The 17,105-nt window shown below is 36.9% G+C and overlaps 1 protein-coding gene across 3 annotated transcripts in view; it reads right to left on the reverse strand.

The window, feature by feature from the left end:
• The window catches only part of CADM2 (cell adhesion molecule 2), a 697,075-nt gene that overhangs the window by 44,914 nt on the left and 635,056 nt on the right, over positions 1 to 17,105 (reverse strand). For 2 of the 3 annotated variants that reach the window (XM_074901140.1, XM_074901138.1), the window contains one exon: positions 7,835 to 7,954. The exons of the other annotated variant lie outside the window; for it this stretch is intronic. In XM_074901140.1, the coding sequence (XP_074757241.1) occupies positions 7,835 to 7,954 (120 nt within the window). The remainder of the gene's footprint in view (positions 1 to 7,834; positions 7,955 to 17,105) is intronic. 3 annotated transcript variants of the gene reach the window in all.

Genomic DNA, 17,105 nt, shown 5'->3' on the forward strand with positions numbered 1-17,105 from the left:
GAAATCTATCTTTATTTGTTCCAGAATGCAACAGCCTCATTTCATGAATAATATGACCAAAAAACATATAATAATGACGACAGTCTTTATCTTACATCATAATAACTGTTAGGCAGAGAAAACTGCAGTTTTCTAAACTGCGTATTTCTTTGTTTTAGCTTGTAAAAGAAAAAGTGCAAAGCCCAAGTACATTTCATGGCAAGTGAGGTAACTAGCATGATGTGAGTCATGTTGCCAGAATTTCTGTTTGTGGCTAGACTGCTTTAGTGTTGTGCGTGTTGACTTTTGGATTGGTATTACAACTATAAAGCATCCTTTAAAAGTATTTGAGAAATAGAAATTCCACACAAACATTTGGTTTGGATTTTGGTCCGCTCATAATATAAACATCAGGATATTTCCATTTTTTTATCATGTAGTGATAACACAGTTTCACATTTAGTTTCACACTGCATGAAAAAATACTTTCCTTCATAACAGCAATCTGATGCTACTTACTGCTCTGTTGTACTATTTCCTCTGGGCCACAAGAAAATATCTTCTTTGGATACAACAATATCCAAAATTTTTAGCCTTTATTTTAGAAAATATAGATTATTTTTGTACTATGTTTGTACTGCCTCTTGTTTGGAGCTAGCATACCTTTGGTCCAGGATCACCATACATGTGAGCATGTACTGTTTGTCATGATTCTGATTCTCTCCAGACTTCAAAATCTGTAGGAATCTAGCCAGTAAAGTAAGAAACTGCTTGAGTTTGAGTTTGTTTTGTGGGTTTTCTTTGTTTGCAGGTTTTTTTGGTTGGTTGCTACAGGGGGAATACCTTATACCATGAGGCTAAAGCATAAGAGGAACACCCGAGGTATCATAATTTATTTAATTTTTTTTCTTCTATCAAATTTGTGTACATGATCCACTGAACCAACATTCTCAAAAGCCACTTTCATTATATTAATAAGAAGTCTTTTCATGTCTGGGTGTCTATCAGACCTAAAAAACAAAGAGTTCTTTAGGTTATAACAGATGCTACAATCTTCTCTGTTGATCTTAATTTTGTGAGCTTTGAGAATTTGCAGCATTAACTGTACCACAAAGCCTGTCTAGTAGGATAAAACCCTAACTAAATGTAGCTTAGGGAAGGGAACAAATACTCTGTTTCCCCTAACATGGTCACTGTGGACTAATAAGCCTCTTGAAAATAGAAAGTCCAAGTCCTGTTCAACACATGAGAAGCCAGAGAAGGCACAGACACATGAGGATTAGGTAGGTACACATTAGAAGAATAACTTCTTGAGAACAAATTGTCAAAATAGACTTAACCATCAACACTATAAAGGTTTTTTTGTGTGTGTGTGTTTTAATCCTTTTGTTTTTCTGTCTTTCCAGAAACTCTAGAAATTAGCAAGTCATGCAATTTACACAGCAAGTGAAACCAAATGAGCTGTATATTCTAAAGTAGTCATAAGAAATTCTGAGAAATCTACAAAGATACAGATAGAACTAAATCCAATTCACCTTCCTTGCTTATGTTGGACAAAAGTCTTCTGAGTTCCCCTGTGCATGGCATAGTTCTTGTGCATCCTTCAAGTACCACAGGAGAAGAGAGGAGCACAGAACTGCCTAATATTTTTTTTAATTCTGTGTTCTAATTTCCTCATATTTTCATAAACATCACATTTGAATCTCACCACAACAGGTATATTTTGATTAAAAAAATTCAACCGTTTGACCCCAAACGAACAACTTTCAAATCCTGCCATCTTGTTCTCTGCTCTCTGGATACATATGATCGCTGATTTGGGTTTGTTTGCCTGGCTGCACAGCAGCCTAGATTTGGCCCAAGGAGCCATGTGCCTGCTGATGAGCTGAGGCTGTACACAAACAGAGCTGTGGACTTTTTCTTCCAGTGTTGAAGCCCTTGGTAGCAGAGAACACATGGAAACGGAGGCAGTGTCACACCCCTGCATCTCCCCTCCGTACCTGTTTGCAAGGAGTGGGCCTTGGGAAACTGGGCACCATTTCTCTTCTAGGTCTCCTCTATTTAGCTCAGACAAGTGCCAAGGAACAGAAAGGTGCTCTTTGTTCCTGGTTTCTCTATCAGCAGGTTGCAGATGCTGGCTAAGGAAGCTTTCCCAGCTACTACTCGGCTGTAGCTTGTGGATGTTTCACCTGGGTAACAAATAGCTCTGACCAGACACAGCCCTGGAGATTTTGAGACTTAGGGAAAGAGGCATGTAAAATAGGTTTGGGATTTCATCATGGTCTACCTTAGGTTTACCATGATTTATTAGCACACCATCTAAAAAGCTGGCAAACAAGCAGAATAAAAAATAAAGGTAATGAAAGAAGTAATTTTAAAAATCAAGAGATGGCAGTTCTTGCAAGATGGGTGCTGAAGGCTTACTTGAATGTCTGATGGAAAAAAATAATCTAAAGAACCGCTAGTTTGAACCTCAAATTGTTTGGCCTCCTGGGAAATCTAGAAGTTGTATAAGCCAGTAGGAGATTACTGTAAGAGAAGAGAAGATGAGAAAGAAGAAATAAAAACTGGAAAGTTGTAATTTTCTTACCTGGTTTGAGTAAAACCAGACACAAATTGGATTTTATGTTACTGCTACAGCTATAAAACAACTATCTTTTAACATGCTGTCATATAAAACTGCTTTTAACATTAGCCTACAATCATTTTTTTTTATTATGAGTTGAATGCAAGTAAGCATACACAACTATATTTAAGATATGTCTACCCTCATTTCCCCTGTCCCTCACATACTCTGTACCTTTTCCTTGCTTTGTTGTTTCTTTCTCTGTCAATATCTGCAAGTGTCAAGTTATATTAATCAGATTATGTGAAAGAAAAATGCAATCACAAGGAAAGAACTGGTAATGCTAAAAAAACCTGAGGACTACAAGTACTGTCCAAGTAGTTTCTGCATTTAAACTGCTTATAATGAAACAGGTTTTGTTTTGTTTGGTTTTTTTTTTTTCTTTTTCTTTTTTTACCCTCATATAGACTCCACGGTAAAAATGGGAGAAAAAGGAAGGAAAGACATTTTTTAGCTAAGGTCGTTAAAATCTATGATAATAAATAGAAATATTCACACTTAAATTACATTCATAACAGTTTTCAAATGATCACATCTTCAAATGCTTCCTCAATCCACTGTAAACTGTTCTTCTAAATTTAGCTCCACAGATCTCCTTTAAGAAATCTTTCTTTTATACCAGACCCAAAACCAATAAAACCAAAGTGGATTATAATAAAGCAGGGATTTCATTCATATATATACGTGTACATTCATTGTCTTCGTGGTCACCCAGACTATTAAATAAACTCTTGAACTTCATAGTGCAGCTGCCTGGGAGCAGCATCATATCTCTGCTGTATGCAATGACTTTTGGAGATGTTTTTAGGCATTGCTATATAAAGCTTTGAACATTCTGGCAGTCATTATACAAGTGAGTCAGCTGAGACTGAATCACCCTGATATGTGCGATTGAACTGAATGAATCTATCTTTTGAGTTTGAGATGTTCTTGCAACGTTAATTTTGTACCTATTGGGAGGCAGGCGGGGGGGGGAGGGATTTCAATCTTCAATAAGTCAAAATTACCAAGTTTTATAACCTCTTTGAACTTATTTTTTTCTTGGCAGAAAAAGGATTTAAATGTAAAAAATCTGTGTGTGTGTGCAAGATTAACATAATGCCAGCCCATGGGAGGGTTTTATGTACGTTTGTGTGCACAAGCTTTTCTCCTCTGTGAATCCAGAAATGCAGAGCTGTTCTGAATTGAGGTGGGTTCTCCTAGACTGTTAATCATACTCCCTCTCCACCTACAGGACTTTGAAGGATTGGCACAAAATCATCTAAATTAGCTTTATGCTAACAAAGAATTTCTCCAAGGGAGTCAGTCATCCCTTGTTTCACTACTGGGGGAAAATCCACAATACTCTCCTGCCTATTCCCAGTCACAAAAGGGAACACTAACATGGATTCATGCACAGATTTCACAAATAGCATTACGTAAATCTGATAGAAAGGTAACTACTCATACAGTGTACGATCATTCTTTCCATAGTCCTTCAGAATTGTTTCTTCTCATACATTTTATTCTCATTTTGTCATACATACCTCATCATGGTTATTAGGCTTTAAGATAGCCTTGTCAAATATATAAAGGGCAATACTCTTCAGTGGCATCAAATTGTGTTTAGATTTTTTGAGTTAGTAGGTAATGTATCACTAAAGTAGAATTAATTCCAGAAGGACTGAGCAGAAAAGCAAGCATACGTTTATCTGAGAAAGTGAAAAGTTTGACTAATCAGGATGTTTATGAATTATCATGCTGTCGTCCAACATGATCAGTAACTTCTTTTTTTTAATGTTTACTAAATGCCACAAAAATTAAGACAGAGATGGGTCACACAGTTCCAAAATTAACTGATGATGGTTTGGAGATTTTTTTTTTCCATTAGTTCAGGCTTTTGGTAATGAGGAGCTACAATCATTATGTAAAATGTCTTAAATTTACAGACTCTCTGAGTTCTTTATATCCTATATCATATTCCTGTAAAGACATCTTCTGTGACTGGATGCGGAGTAACATATCCTCAAGGATATGTAGAAGTTGTGCATAATAGCAAACTGTCTTTACAATCTACCTGAAGTGACTCATAAGTATCAAGTCATAATTTTAGAATAGGATTAATAAAATCCATCCAGCAAGACTATGATGTCAGCTATTGGAAATCCAGTTCAAAGATATTATTAACTGCCATGTACTACACTATGATCTAGGGCAAACTTCTGTTTCTTTAAGGCATGATGAAACAAGATCTGATAAAGTAAGATAAAGAGAAATGTTGCTTCCCACGTACCTGGAAGCCAAAACACAACAACAAAAAAAGTTGTTTTGAAGGTTGAAAATACATGAATAGCTTCTCAGCTTTATATAGTCCTTATATACTCCTTTATATCAAAAATCTTATCGAAATAAGGAGCTGAAATGTCAAATGTTTTTGATATAAATATATTTATACATTGATATTTATACAATACATTGATATAAATGAAGTTTATATGGTACTTTTTACCCAGCCAGAAACATACTACTGAAAATTTGATCCTCTCCAAAATGGCTCTTATGACGTTTGCACCTCTGGTGTGTAGGTGGTCTGACAATCTAGGTAAGATTCAGTCTAGTATTTCAGGACGGCAGAACTCTGCCTTCACAACATTCACTGTAAGCTGTGAACATTATTTGTTTATGGGTTCAACAAAGATAAGAGAGGAAGAGAGCCTCTTGTCCATTTCCCTCTGCCATGGGCATCAAGCATTTTTAAAGAAAGCAAGGATGAAGGAATTCATAGAACCTCAATAGCTACACTGCATCACTGCCTCCTATGCATTTAGAGTTCCCCCACTAAATGCCTTTGCGACTAATTCAGTGGATTCATTTTCTGCGTTGAAACTGGAAAATAATTCTTCAGAGTCATGCTGACTTTTCCTTTCTTAAAGCAAAACTGAACAAACTGCTGCCTTTAGCTTCCTCACAGAGCATATCTTTAAACTTCCTCTCCTTGTTCTTTGATCTGTTTCTATTTGTGGTCATCTTTCAGTGTGACACCCCTATTAGTTGTCATCCATTGCTGGATAAAACACCAACTACTTCAGCCTTGTTCTAATCATTCCTGAATAGGATCGCTACATTTCTTTATTTTTGTTTTTCATCTATTGTATTTCTAAACCCTTTTGTTTTGTTAAACTTATCACACCTTGCTAGTTGCAATTACTTTTGCATCTGGTTGCTTCTGATTTTATGCCTGGTTTCCTGCTTCTTCCACACTGATATACTCTATGTTTATGCTTATAGTAATCTCCTCTTGTTTTCACATTTTTGTGGGTTTTGATTTCTTAGATTGTTAGGTAGACAATTTCATTAGTCTATTACATGTGTCCCATTTTTCCTCTGCATTGGAAAAGACTGTCATTTTTATTTCAATACAAGCTTTTCAAGAAACAGTCTTCCCACACTCCTTTGTCTCCTAGATTATCTGCCCAAGAGACGGTATCTACCAGTTCCCTGAGGTTGAAGTGGTCTCATCTTCTCAGCCATTTTGCTGCATTCACTTCTTTTTTCTGGGAAAAGTGAGTACTCATGTTTTAGTGATTGATCACCTTCACCCAGACTTCCCTTTTTACTTTCTCCTAAAGCAGTATCTCTGTTACTGTAGCATCAAATTGCATGCATTCTCATAGATGTTAGAGCTGAAGTTTAGAAGAGGGTTCTCCTTTTACAGATCTTTCTCTTGATGCACACAAATGGTGAAAATGAACACTTCAGAGTAAAGGAAAATGATGTCCTAAACCACACTTACAGGGTAACACAATGCCTAAATAACATTGGTACACTAAATATACAATCATACCAGAGACATATTTTAGTTATGATCACATAAGAGGAAGAAGAAAACAATTCATTAAGGACAGCAAACACTAACATGGCACACCAAGCTCTTTGTCCTTCCAGAATCCAAGCCCTCAGAAAGCTTGACTCAAAACACTCTTTTATAAAGACATGATTATTCCCATCATTCTGTTCCTTTTCAGGAAATGTTCCTCTTGCAACCACTCAGACCCGTGAACACTGGGTTGCTTTCCATGACCTGTCCTTTTTTTCTGGAAGGAAAGGACTATTAAAATACTCTCTTTTTCACTAGAACAACAATATATATTTTTCACACTATCAGTAATATTAAAGCTTAAAAATGTAATTTCAGGTTTGAAATTATTTATTACATCAAGGCCACAATATTAAAATACCAATGCCCTTGGTTGGGTGATCTGGTACTATCACAATCTTTATACAATGGACTCGCATTTAGCTCAGCTTATTTTTGCACGTTAGGCAGGTCACTAAAACCAACTTGTAACAATGCTTCCAGAAAAAAAATATTTCATAACTCTGTCTTAACTTTCTTGAGATAATCATACCTCATCATGTGAATACTTGCAGTGTGGTAAGTAAATATTATTTCCTCCTTGCACAATGAAAGCCTTCAACAGACCACATAGGAACCTTCTGCCATTTCACTCATTGCGAGAGATTACTAACTACCCAGAAGATGATAATCTGAGAAACCTTACACACACATCTTCGCTACTGAACAGGTATCTCATCAGTCACTGCAACATGACATAAAATTAAGCTTCATATTTTGCTCAAAGCAAAGCATTACTAGAGACATTAAAAAAGCTATAACAGACAAAACCCCATTGTCTGTTATGGATGGGGTGTGGGAAGGGGAGACAGAAATTTCAGCTCATTTACTCTAGTTCTGGTAAGATAAAGAAACCCCTAAGTAGGAATACCTTAAATTGTAAAAGACTAACAAGGGTGATGTAATGTGATGCCTCTTTGTTCTCAAGCAAGATTGCATGAACAGTAATTCCAATGCCGAGACACCTATCTTGTTTTAAAAATTAGCACCCAAAATAACCAGTCTTAAAAGGTCATGTTTATCTAAAAATAGCTTGCTTATGTTTTACATTAAAGTTAATTTACTAACCTTAAAAAAATTAAATGCAAATGTATACAAATAATTTAAGCATCCTGTCAAAGTTCACAGACACACTGCTAGAGCAATAAAAATATTCAAGGTCATATGAAATCTTTCTTAAGCATGTACCATCCTGTGGATTATTCTGTTAAATATATATATTGAACTAAAGTGTTTGAACCCTCTCTTTAGCAATTTCTATCCTTCTTAAAAATCAAACCTTATTTCCTATATATAAGGTGGTTTTCAGGCCATAACAAAGAAGCATACTGTACCTCTGGTGCTGATGGCTGTTGCCGATGTGGTTGTGCTGGTTGTTAAGGCTACAGTGGTTGTGACTGTTGCAGTGGTAAGGGAGGGGATGACAGTAGTGGGAAGCAAAGTGTTGAAAACATCTGGTGAGTGGAAAAAAAAAATATAAAATAAAATCATATCATGCAAACAAAGGAGAACCATAATTGTGGTTTAATTTGTAAATACAAGTATGTTGAAAAATGACTAAATTAAAACATGATTAACATAAATTATTATTGGTACAACAGAGTACCTATAAATTCTTGACATTATATCACTCTCAATTTTTATAGTCAATCTTCAAGCATATGGAGTTTAAAACACTGTTAAAATGACCAAGTTTCCAAAGATGTGGAGAGTGACTGTTTAATTGACAAGAATCCATTTCTTCACTGAGCCATTTTAAATGTCTCATATAGTAGAAACCATATACAGATGAAACATGCTGTGTCAGAGTGGGAGATGAAAAAAACCAACACCATCATGCTAAAATAAACACACACATGTTAACGAGAAATGGCTGTATGTTAAAACACCCACTTTCAGACAGACTCAATGGAAGGAAAAAGGGAGAAAATGCTACTAACTATAAAAGCTGCTTTTTCCGGATTGCTTTTCTTCTTCCCACACATTTGTTTAAGACACAGTTGTCTGCTAAGATCCAGAGCAGAGTATATTTCAAAATCTTTAACCTAATTAGCAGGCACAGTAATCTTTCAGTCATCTTTAACACTCAAAATTTACTGTTAATAATACACATCAGTATTTCTTTAAAAGAGCTCAGAAGTAAAAATCAGAAATACTAATAATATTACTATTAAAAAACCTGTGTATACAGGTCAGGAAAAATGCATAGCCCTGATGACAGCATCTTACAAAACCCTTCAGCTTTTTTGATCAAATAAATGCTGGTATGTCAGGCTTAGGTGTGCCACTGATTCACTGCAGAGGAACTAACAATGTCTGTTGCAAAATGGTCCAGTACAGAGCAGAACATAACATAACCAGATGTACAGATAGAAAATACTTTGATTACACTGCTAAAAGCAATAAAGACTAGTATCACTTTGCTTATAAAGTGATTGCAGGTTTTAAAGAACAAATAAACAAAAGCCCCGAAGAGAACTAGAGAAAAGCACTTCCACGAGGACATAAAAAGCATCTGACATTTTCTAGATTATTTATACCACAGGTTTAAAAGGAAAGGACTAGTTTCTCAGGAGTTGATGGTGAGTAACCTATTTCACACTGATTTCAGTGAAAATATTTCTGAAGGGTGCTATTCAGTGCAATAAGAGAGTAGAAATATGACCCATGATCTGTCTTCCCTTGCTGTGGAAAGAAATGCAATTGGTCTCCAAGCACCATCAATTCTGACTGAAATCAATGGAAGCTGAAGCAGCTCAGAGCTTTACAGTATGGGGCCCTACAGAACACATTTCAGACACAGGGTCATGTTCAGCATTGCATAATTACTCTCTTAAGACTTCAAATTAGCATGCTTACCTTATTTTCATACTGGATGACAGATTATTTTGCCACTTTAAAAGTCTCCTTGTCAGTTAACATCTATGAGTCACCTACAACTTTCTGTATTCCTCTGGTTTTGATAAACACCAGCACTACTCTCTCTGGAATCTATATTTGTGGAATTTTCCACTTTCAAAGCCACCAGAAAATGGCACGAAATCCCTCTTTCATCTGTTGTACACTGATACTTAATCTGTTTCTCAGTACAAAATATTCCTAAAACAGAAAAATTGGAACAGGCTTTTTAAAAAGCCCCACAGTGTAGCCACATTAATCACCAGGAAAAATGGTAACATCACCTGGAGTGCGAGTATCACAATAATTAAACAGAACTGAGTATATCAAGAATTAGAAGTAAATTAATATGTTAAAAAGATACATGTCACATGTACTGATCTATGCAATTGCTTCTCATAAGGGAAACTCCTTTCCTGATAAGTATCTGCTAAAAATGAAATCAAACAGAAGAAAACCCACCTACTTCTAAGGAGAGCAAAGCCCTGTTTATTAGGAAAGCTTTACAAATCAGTCTTGTACGTAAAACCTAATTAATGGGACTTACAGTTCCATTAATTATCTTTCTTAAATATGCCATTTACCTAGGACTATGCAATGGCAAGTTAACAGCAACTGGCAAATACAGTTATGGCTTTATGACAGTGCTTTCCATTTTGTGAACACACTGTCTACCTATTTTACCACATAATAGCTTAAATGAGTGACTGGTGAATTTGGAAGTTCATTACTCTTTGGTTTCTCTTCTGATTGAAGTATTTCCAACAGGATTTCTTGTTTTAAAAGACAGGCTACCTAGGAAACAGCCTAGTTAACAAGAACTAGGCTATATCAGTGTTTTAATACAGACGTGATAGATTAATTTTTTCTGATCAGATCAAGAATAATGAAAACTTGTGCAGAAATTAGATTCCTGATCAAAGTCACAAACTCTGATGCCAAACATCGAAATGACAGCCTGTCAGAAGCCTCAAAGAAAAACATATGTTCTCAAAACATAAATACAAGCAATAACATTGGCTTTGTTTTTTTCTTAGCAGAGTAAGGTGAAATTCACCATGCAAATGACTGCAGTTGGTCTGCTTTGCTCACAGCATTACAATTACTTACTCTCAAAGACTACAGTATAGGATTGCAACCAGAATCAGCAGCCAGAAGCGCACTGCATGCCCAAACAATGAAATCTAAATCTGTTCTGGACTCTAGAAATGCCTTGTTCATACCTGATTAGATGCAAGGCTCTGCCCAGTAAAATCGCATCTTTAACAACATGGAAGTGTACAACAGGAACATATATGTAAAGCAACAGAATAGCTCACGGCTCTCCAGACAACACATTCTGGAGCTCTTGGACCATATACTATCCTTAAACCCAATTTTGGACAGCCCAAATCCAGACATTGATTAGAATCCTGAAAATCACCCAAGCCCTACATTCAAAAGACTTATGTGTACAGGGCCCCTCTGTCCTACTGAGTCTGACAGAAAGGCTCCTTTTCAGTTCTTCCAAGAAGATTTATGGATTCTCATGAAAATTTTACTTGTCTTTGCCTCAAAAATGCTTTTGCATAAGAGAATGGAGACTATGCACTTCAGAAAAAAGGGAACTAACATACAGTGCCCCTCATTCTCTCATCAGGTATTGTAGGTGTAGGATGTAGGCAGGTTTGGTAGTTTCCAAAATCAGACAGACTACAAGTAACAGCACAGGCTTCTGTTTAAGACATACAAATCACTGTGTTTTAAAGAGGGTGTGCTGTTTCATTTGCATGCCAGAAAGGGGAATTACAGTTTGACCTGTTTCTAGTCCTGTAGGACTTCTTGTTCATAGTTTTTACTGCAGGGCACACCTATCTTACAACCACTGGTGAGGTACACATTATGCTATCCAGAGCTCCCTGTTGGCTGCTGCTCAGAAAAACACTATCAAAGGGACTACGTAGACTGTCCTCTAGAGCTCTCTGTCAAGAAGGATCTTGACAGCATGGATTTGCAGATTTCTGTCTCAGAAACATCTGTGTTGTAATAAAACTTAATTCCAGGTTCTGGCCTTGCAATTTCTGAATCTAGTTGTATACAATGTTCAGCTGAAATCAAATTTTTGTTTATGACTATCACACCACCAAATACTGAGTATCATTATGACCAAGAGACCTTGCAGACTGGAACTTTTTAATTCAAGTAGCCATACCCAAATCAATGCACCAGATTGCTATTTCAATAATACTAAGGTATTAATCCTTAGCCTCCTGTGAAGCAGAAAATAGCTATATTTTGCAGATGGAGAACCAAAGAAGATAGAAGAGCCATGCTCAGAGATCTAGTCGAGCAATAATTGTCACCATTAATTTTAAAACCTTACTCTTAAAATGAATGTTTGTTGACAGATATTCAGTCAAAAATTCAATAATGTTGGTATTCATTTCACCACCTCGCTACTTCTGAAAGACAAACAATTCAGAGGGAACTAATTGTTTTCCTAAACGTTGTTGGAAATAGAAAAGAGGTTAGTCTTTGTACCAAGGGGAGTTACTGACTCCAGTCCGAACCCTTTGTCATGTATGTTGCCGCAGGTTATACAGGCAAGACCTGAACTGGATTTTCAATGAAGGAGACAGGCTCCTAACCTCCCTCTAGTGGCACAGGGGGGTTTGAGCTGAGTGACAAATGCTCAGCCAAGAACTCTCTTTTCAGTGAGGACCTGATGTAATGTCACACTTCAGTGGATGCAGAGAAAAGTATGGGGAAGGTTTTAGAAAGGTGTTCTCCATGGCCACTGCTGTCTATTAGCATGCCATCAAGCTACACAAGCACTGGCAAGGTGAAGGCCTACAGCAGGTAATCTGATCACGGATTGCGAGTGGACAGCGGAAAAAGGAGGAGCATGCAATGCCTGGCTTGGTCTGGAGGCTGCTCTTTAGCAGAGGCACAGATGTAGTCTGTTAATGTGTGGCAGAATAGTGTCGTACAAGATCAGATCAAAACACTGTCAAGACCTGCCTGATCAAAGTTCCCTGTTTGGCTCTCCTTCTTTCTTGAATTGACGCCACATTCCTCTTACTAAGGCAGGAGACATTCATCCATTTAACTGCAGGGAGACTGGACAATTTACTCTCACTACCGATTTGGCCCTGAGCATTTTTACTCTCCATTTTTAAAGAAATGAGAAATGGTTCTGTTTGGTTTAAAGGGCCTCTGTGAAAGATAGATCTGACCTATTGAAAATATTTGACTTGTTTGGTAAAAACACAACCAATAGTCCGAAATGACTGAGCACAATTCAGTCAACAATAGCTGCAATTGATAAAAAAATGTAAAAGCTTTTGTTTCAAGCTTGACAACAGCTGACAGAAAAATTAAAGGACAAAGTGATAATGATGGATGGCCCTTGCTGTATTTTGACTGAGAATGAAAGAAATTTTAAGTGGTAAACTGAACTGAGTGATGACCTACCTGGGAAACAATCTCACTACTCTGTGCAAAATTTAATCAGTCTGTGGCATGTAGTACTAAATAATTTAGCAAGGTTTTAAATTCAAAGGGAGCTGCATTTAGCCTTGCTCCAAGAAAAGGGGATTGAACAAAAGGATCATTCAGCTTGAATATCATGTGCCAATAGCTCCTCAGCACTTAGACCAAATGATCATGAAGACGCACAGACATGAGGTCAAGAGGTTCTTTTTACTAATTGATTCAGATATATGGAACACTGAAATGGCAATTATGTGCTTGACATTTTTGCTAGCAAATCACATGTCATTAAAAAAATATCCAAATCTTTTTAACAAAAGCTCCATGTAGATCTAGATCCCTAGTTAAAACCATTAGAGACTTCTGGTGGATGAGTTCATAATGCAAGACATGCAGCAGGGCTAAAATGACTAGGCAGCTTAGAAAGAAAAGAAAATAAATTCACATAGTCCCATGCTTCCAAGACATTTCATGGGCCTATAAATTATATTAAATGTAAGATGTGGGACACCTCATTAAAGTTCGATTAAACAGTTTCATTGCACAGTCAGGACAGAGGAGAAAAACCCAAGTGCTAAGACATACTAGGATTTCGATCTCATTTCTCTCTTTTCCTAAGTTAGGAACTGGGAAGAACAACAGTTCTCCCTATAGGAAGTTTGATAGTTCGGTGTTGGGTTGTTTTTTCTATTTTGAAAGCAATAGGTTTCAGTAGCAAATGAAGGAGAAGGAAGCATTACAAATTTACAGCAAAAAAGACAGTGTCTCCTGTTTTCAAAGAGCCAAGCAAGAAATTGGTATCTACACATTCCCGGACCAAATTCTAGCCTCAAAAAGTTAAGAATATAACTTGAAAGAACAAAGCCCATTTCAATATTAGTACTTAGTACTGGCATCATGGTGTCATCCCAAATCACTTTAAAGTTCATCCTTTAAAATGAGGACCTGGTATCACACCATGGCACATTTTACAACACACGCTCTGACCAGAATTACTTATGACAAAATAAAAAATGTGATGAACATGAAAAAACAAGGTGTAGTAGCAAGTTATTTCTGATTATGCCATCTCATTTGACATTGAAATATGAAGAAAAAGTAAACTGCCCTTAATGGTCTTGAAATAACTCCTCTATTGAATATATCATGCATTTTGTGCACCAGAGCAACAGCAGAACTCACAAAGGCTACAGTGTGTGAAGGGCTGATTTTCCACTAGTAAAGCCAGATCGGGCTCAGGACAGGAGTGTAAACTCTCAGAAAACAAGAAGCTGTGGTTCTCAGACAGGTGACAAGAAAGAAGGCATGGGAAGGAAGTGCTTTAGTGCGGTAGGAAAGATGTGGTAAGGGAGAACAAGTTCTCAGGGCTGAGAGCAGTGACCAGCTCTGCAACTTTCCTCCCCCTGCCAGGTTCAGCAGGCCAGGCTCTCATGCAGTGTTGTGGGGCCCTGGGTCAGGTGGCCAGGGAGGATATTTAGATAAAACCCACCTCTACCACCTTCTGTGGGGACTCTAACAAGCAGAGAGTGCTGAGTGGTGGCAGCCCTCACCCTTCCTCTTGAACCTCTTCCCTTGCACAGAACAGAATTCTGGATTTATTGGGCACAGGGTTTTTGCTTTTTGTAATGCTTGTGAGTACTTGCTAAAATTCAAAGAGTAGCAGTAAACACACACAAAAATGCATTTTTCATTTTCTTTTCTGGGTAGAAAAACGTGACCTTTCTCCACAGCACTGATGTTGCCCCAAATACGGCTTTGTCACCTGGAGACTAGAGTAGTCTGTTGCACACACAGTTGGTGGAGTTGCACACAGGGAGGCACAGGAAACCTGAATCAAGCATTGCACAGGAAACGATCTAACGTGAACATTTAAGTATTGCACTAGCAGCTGATAGCTTTCAAAATGTAGGGTCTGACCTTTGAAACGCTCAGTGCTTACTTTAGGGATCATTTTTCTCCCCACACCACTCCACTGAATTTGTGATCAGCAAAAGCACTCTAGCTGTGGCTCCCTTGAAACAAGAGGAAGCTTGCAATAAGGGCCCTGAAATGCTGGAACATGCTCCCATTCCATTGTCCATCAGACTCATTGTTTGTCACCAGTCTAGCCATTTAAAAAGCTCACTGTTCTTGCTCTCAGTGAAGCAGAAGAAAAGGTGACATAATGTAGTATCTCAATACATTTACATATTGCTGCTTAGGGGCAGATTATATGAATTGCAACATTTGCACTGTAGAAAACAAAATAGGTTGTAATGCATTATTTCTTAAATTCTAATTGTGCTAAAATCAGGTGATACACAGAGAACATACAAGGATGAATTTTGTAAGATAGTAACTTGACCTGATGATTACATACTAAAGATTATCTCAGTATAAGAAAAATCTAAATTCTTAAGTAGGCAAACTCTTTAATACTAAATAATCTGTTTTCAAGTGCTCCAAGTTTTACTTTATTATTGGTTATTACTGCACGATGTACCTCTAAGGACAAATCAACACAAATATTCAACAGAAAGAGTAATATTCCACGTTCTGGAGGTACATGAATGCAATATGTACTTCAGATTACTCAAAAAGTATGCTGTAAGAACTATTTTTTCCCTAAGTTACCTTAAGTTCTGCTAGTAGCTAAAAAAAAGCCTTTCCCATTCAATAATATAACGATAACAAAACCTATTATTTTAAGGGAGTCATTCTATCTTGTGTAAAAGCCCATCTTTCTAATTAAAGTATTTACAAACACTGCACTGTGCAAACCACTGAAGTTTATGCAACTTGCCTGAAAGAAATTAAGTACAATTTGCAGAGCATGCAATAGGCTAAAAAAAGAGAATTTTATTTCAAATGTTGAATTATAAAAAGGTAAAGTTCTAGAGCACTGTTTGAGACTGCAGCCTCAAAGGAAGTAGCTTTACTTATCAAAAGGCATCTATACATGTCTTGACTTTGTTTGTAGCTCTATATTAACAAATATATATGCTGTAGAGAATGGATCTCCACCTGGGGGTTTTGTAAGATCATTATTTAGATGGTACAGATGTTAAGGAAAAGAAGGTAGCATTATTCCCATTTCACAGCTGGGGAAATGAACACAGAAGAATTAAGCAGAATGTTATATTTTAGATACTTCTGAGCCTGACAGGGGAGTTCAGGACAGATCTCCTGAGTCCCATTTTAATCCTCTATGAAAAATAAAAAAACAAACCACAATAAAAAACACAAAAGACAACAAAACCTCTTATATTTTTATTTAAAAAAGCAGTTGTCCTTATACCTGAAGTGCCAACTTCACTGCATTCAAGACAAAATGTTACCACAAAAGCCACCAAACATCTTGTACGAATAAAGCCAGCACAATTTGCGCCACAAGTGCATCATTCTGTCATTATTAATATGGTGTTCTAGGCCCATTGCCACTGCTTAAAAATCACATTAAGGTTTTGATGTTCATTTTTATTCTTTTTAAGTAAAGACAAGCCATATTTCCTTGTTTCTCCAAGCCATAAAACAGGACTATTCAAAATTAAATGAAATAAAGTACTGGCAGCTGGCCCTTGAAAACCTGTAAGAAAAAGCTAATGTACAGTACAAATTCAGAGACCAGCAACCTTGATCAAAGATGACAGCTTTCTTAGAATGACACTTGACTCTTTCTGTGCAAAAAACTTCAAAAACCTCAGCCAGAACTGCACTAGGAAGAAGAAGGAGGCCAAGGAGAATTTTCTAAAATTTCCTGTTAAGGAGACAAGTGTTGAAACTAAATGGAGGTAAACAGATTGCTGATGTCTACTTTATTATGGTTGCTACTTTTATTTCTCCGAGAAATTCAAGACAAATCACTGAAAATGCTTAAACAACTCAAAACTGACAGCAAAAATTTTATGGTTAGTAAGAGATAACAGAAAATGTTATTTAAATTACTTTATTTCAAAATAAAATCAAAGGGGTCCAACACTAATCTGAAATGCTTTATCACAGTGGGTTAGCTGTACCCATTGAAAAATCACCTCGGGCAAGTTAATGGCAACTTTGTAACCTATAACATAAGGTATTGCCCTTCTTTGCACTGTCTTTGACTAATACACTTAATTCTTACATTTTTATCACTATTGTACCCTACGGGAGAAAACAAGGCCCTATCTTTCTAGCTGTTGATCTTTTATGCTCTGTCTTTTTTTGCTCAGAAGAGTTCTATACAGGTAGCTGAATTCCCCCCATGACCCTTTGGCTTTC

The sequence above is a fragment of the Athene noctua genome, chromosome 1 (genome assembly GCF_965140245.1).
Source record: "Athene noctua chromosome 1, bAthNoc1.hap1.1, whole genome shotgun sequence".
In the NCBI taxonomy this organism is placed as follows: Eukaryota; Metazoa; Chordata; class Aves; order Strigiformes; family Strigidae; genus Athene; species Athene noctua.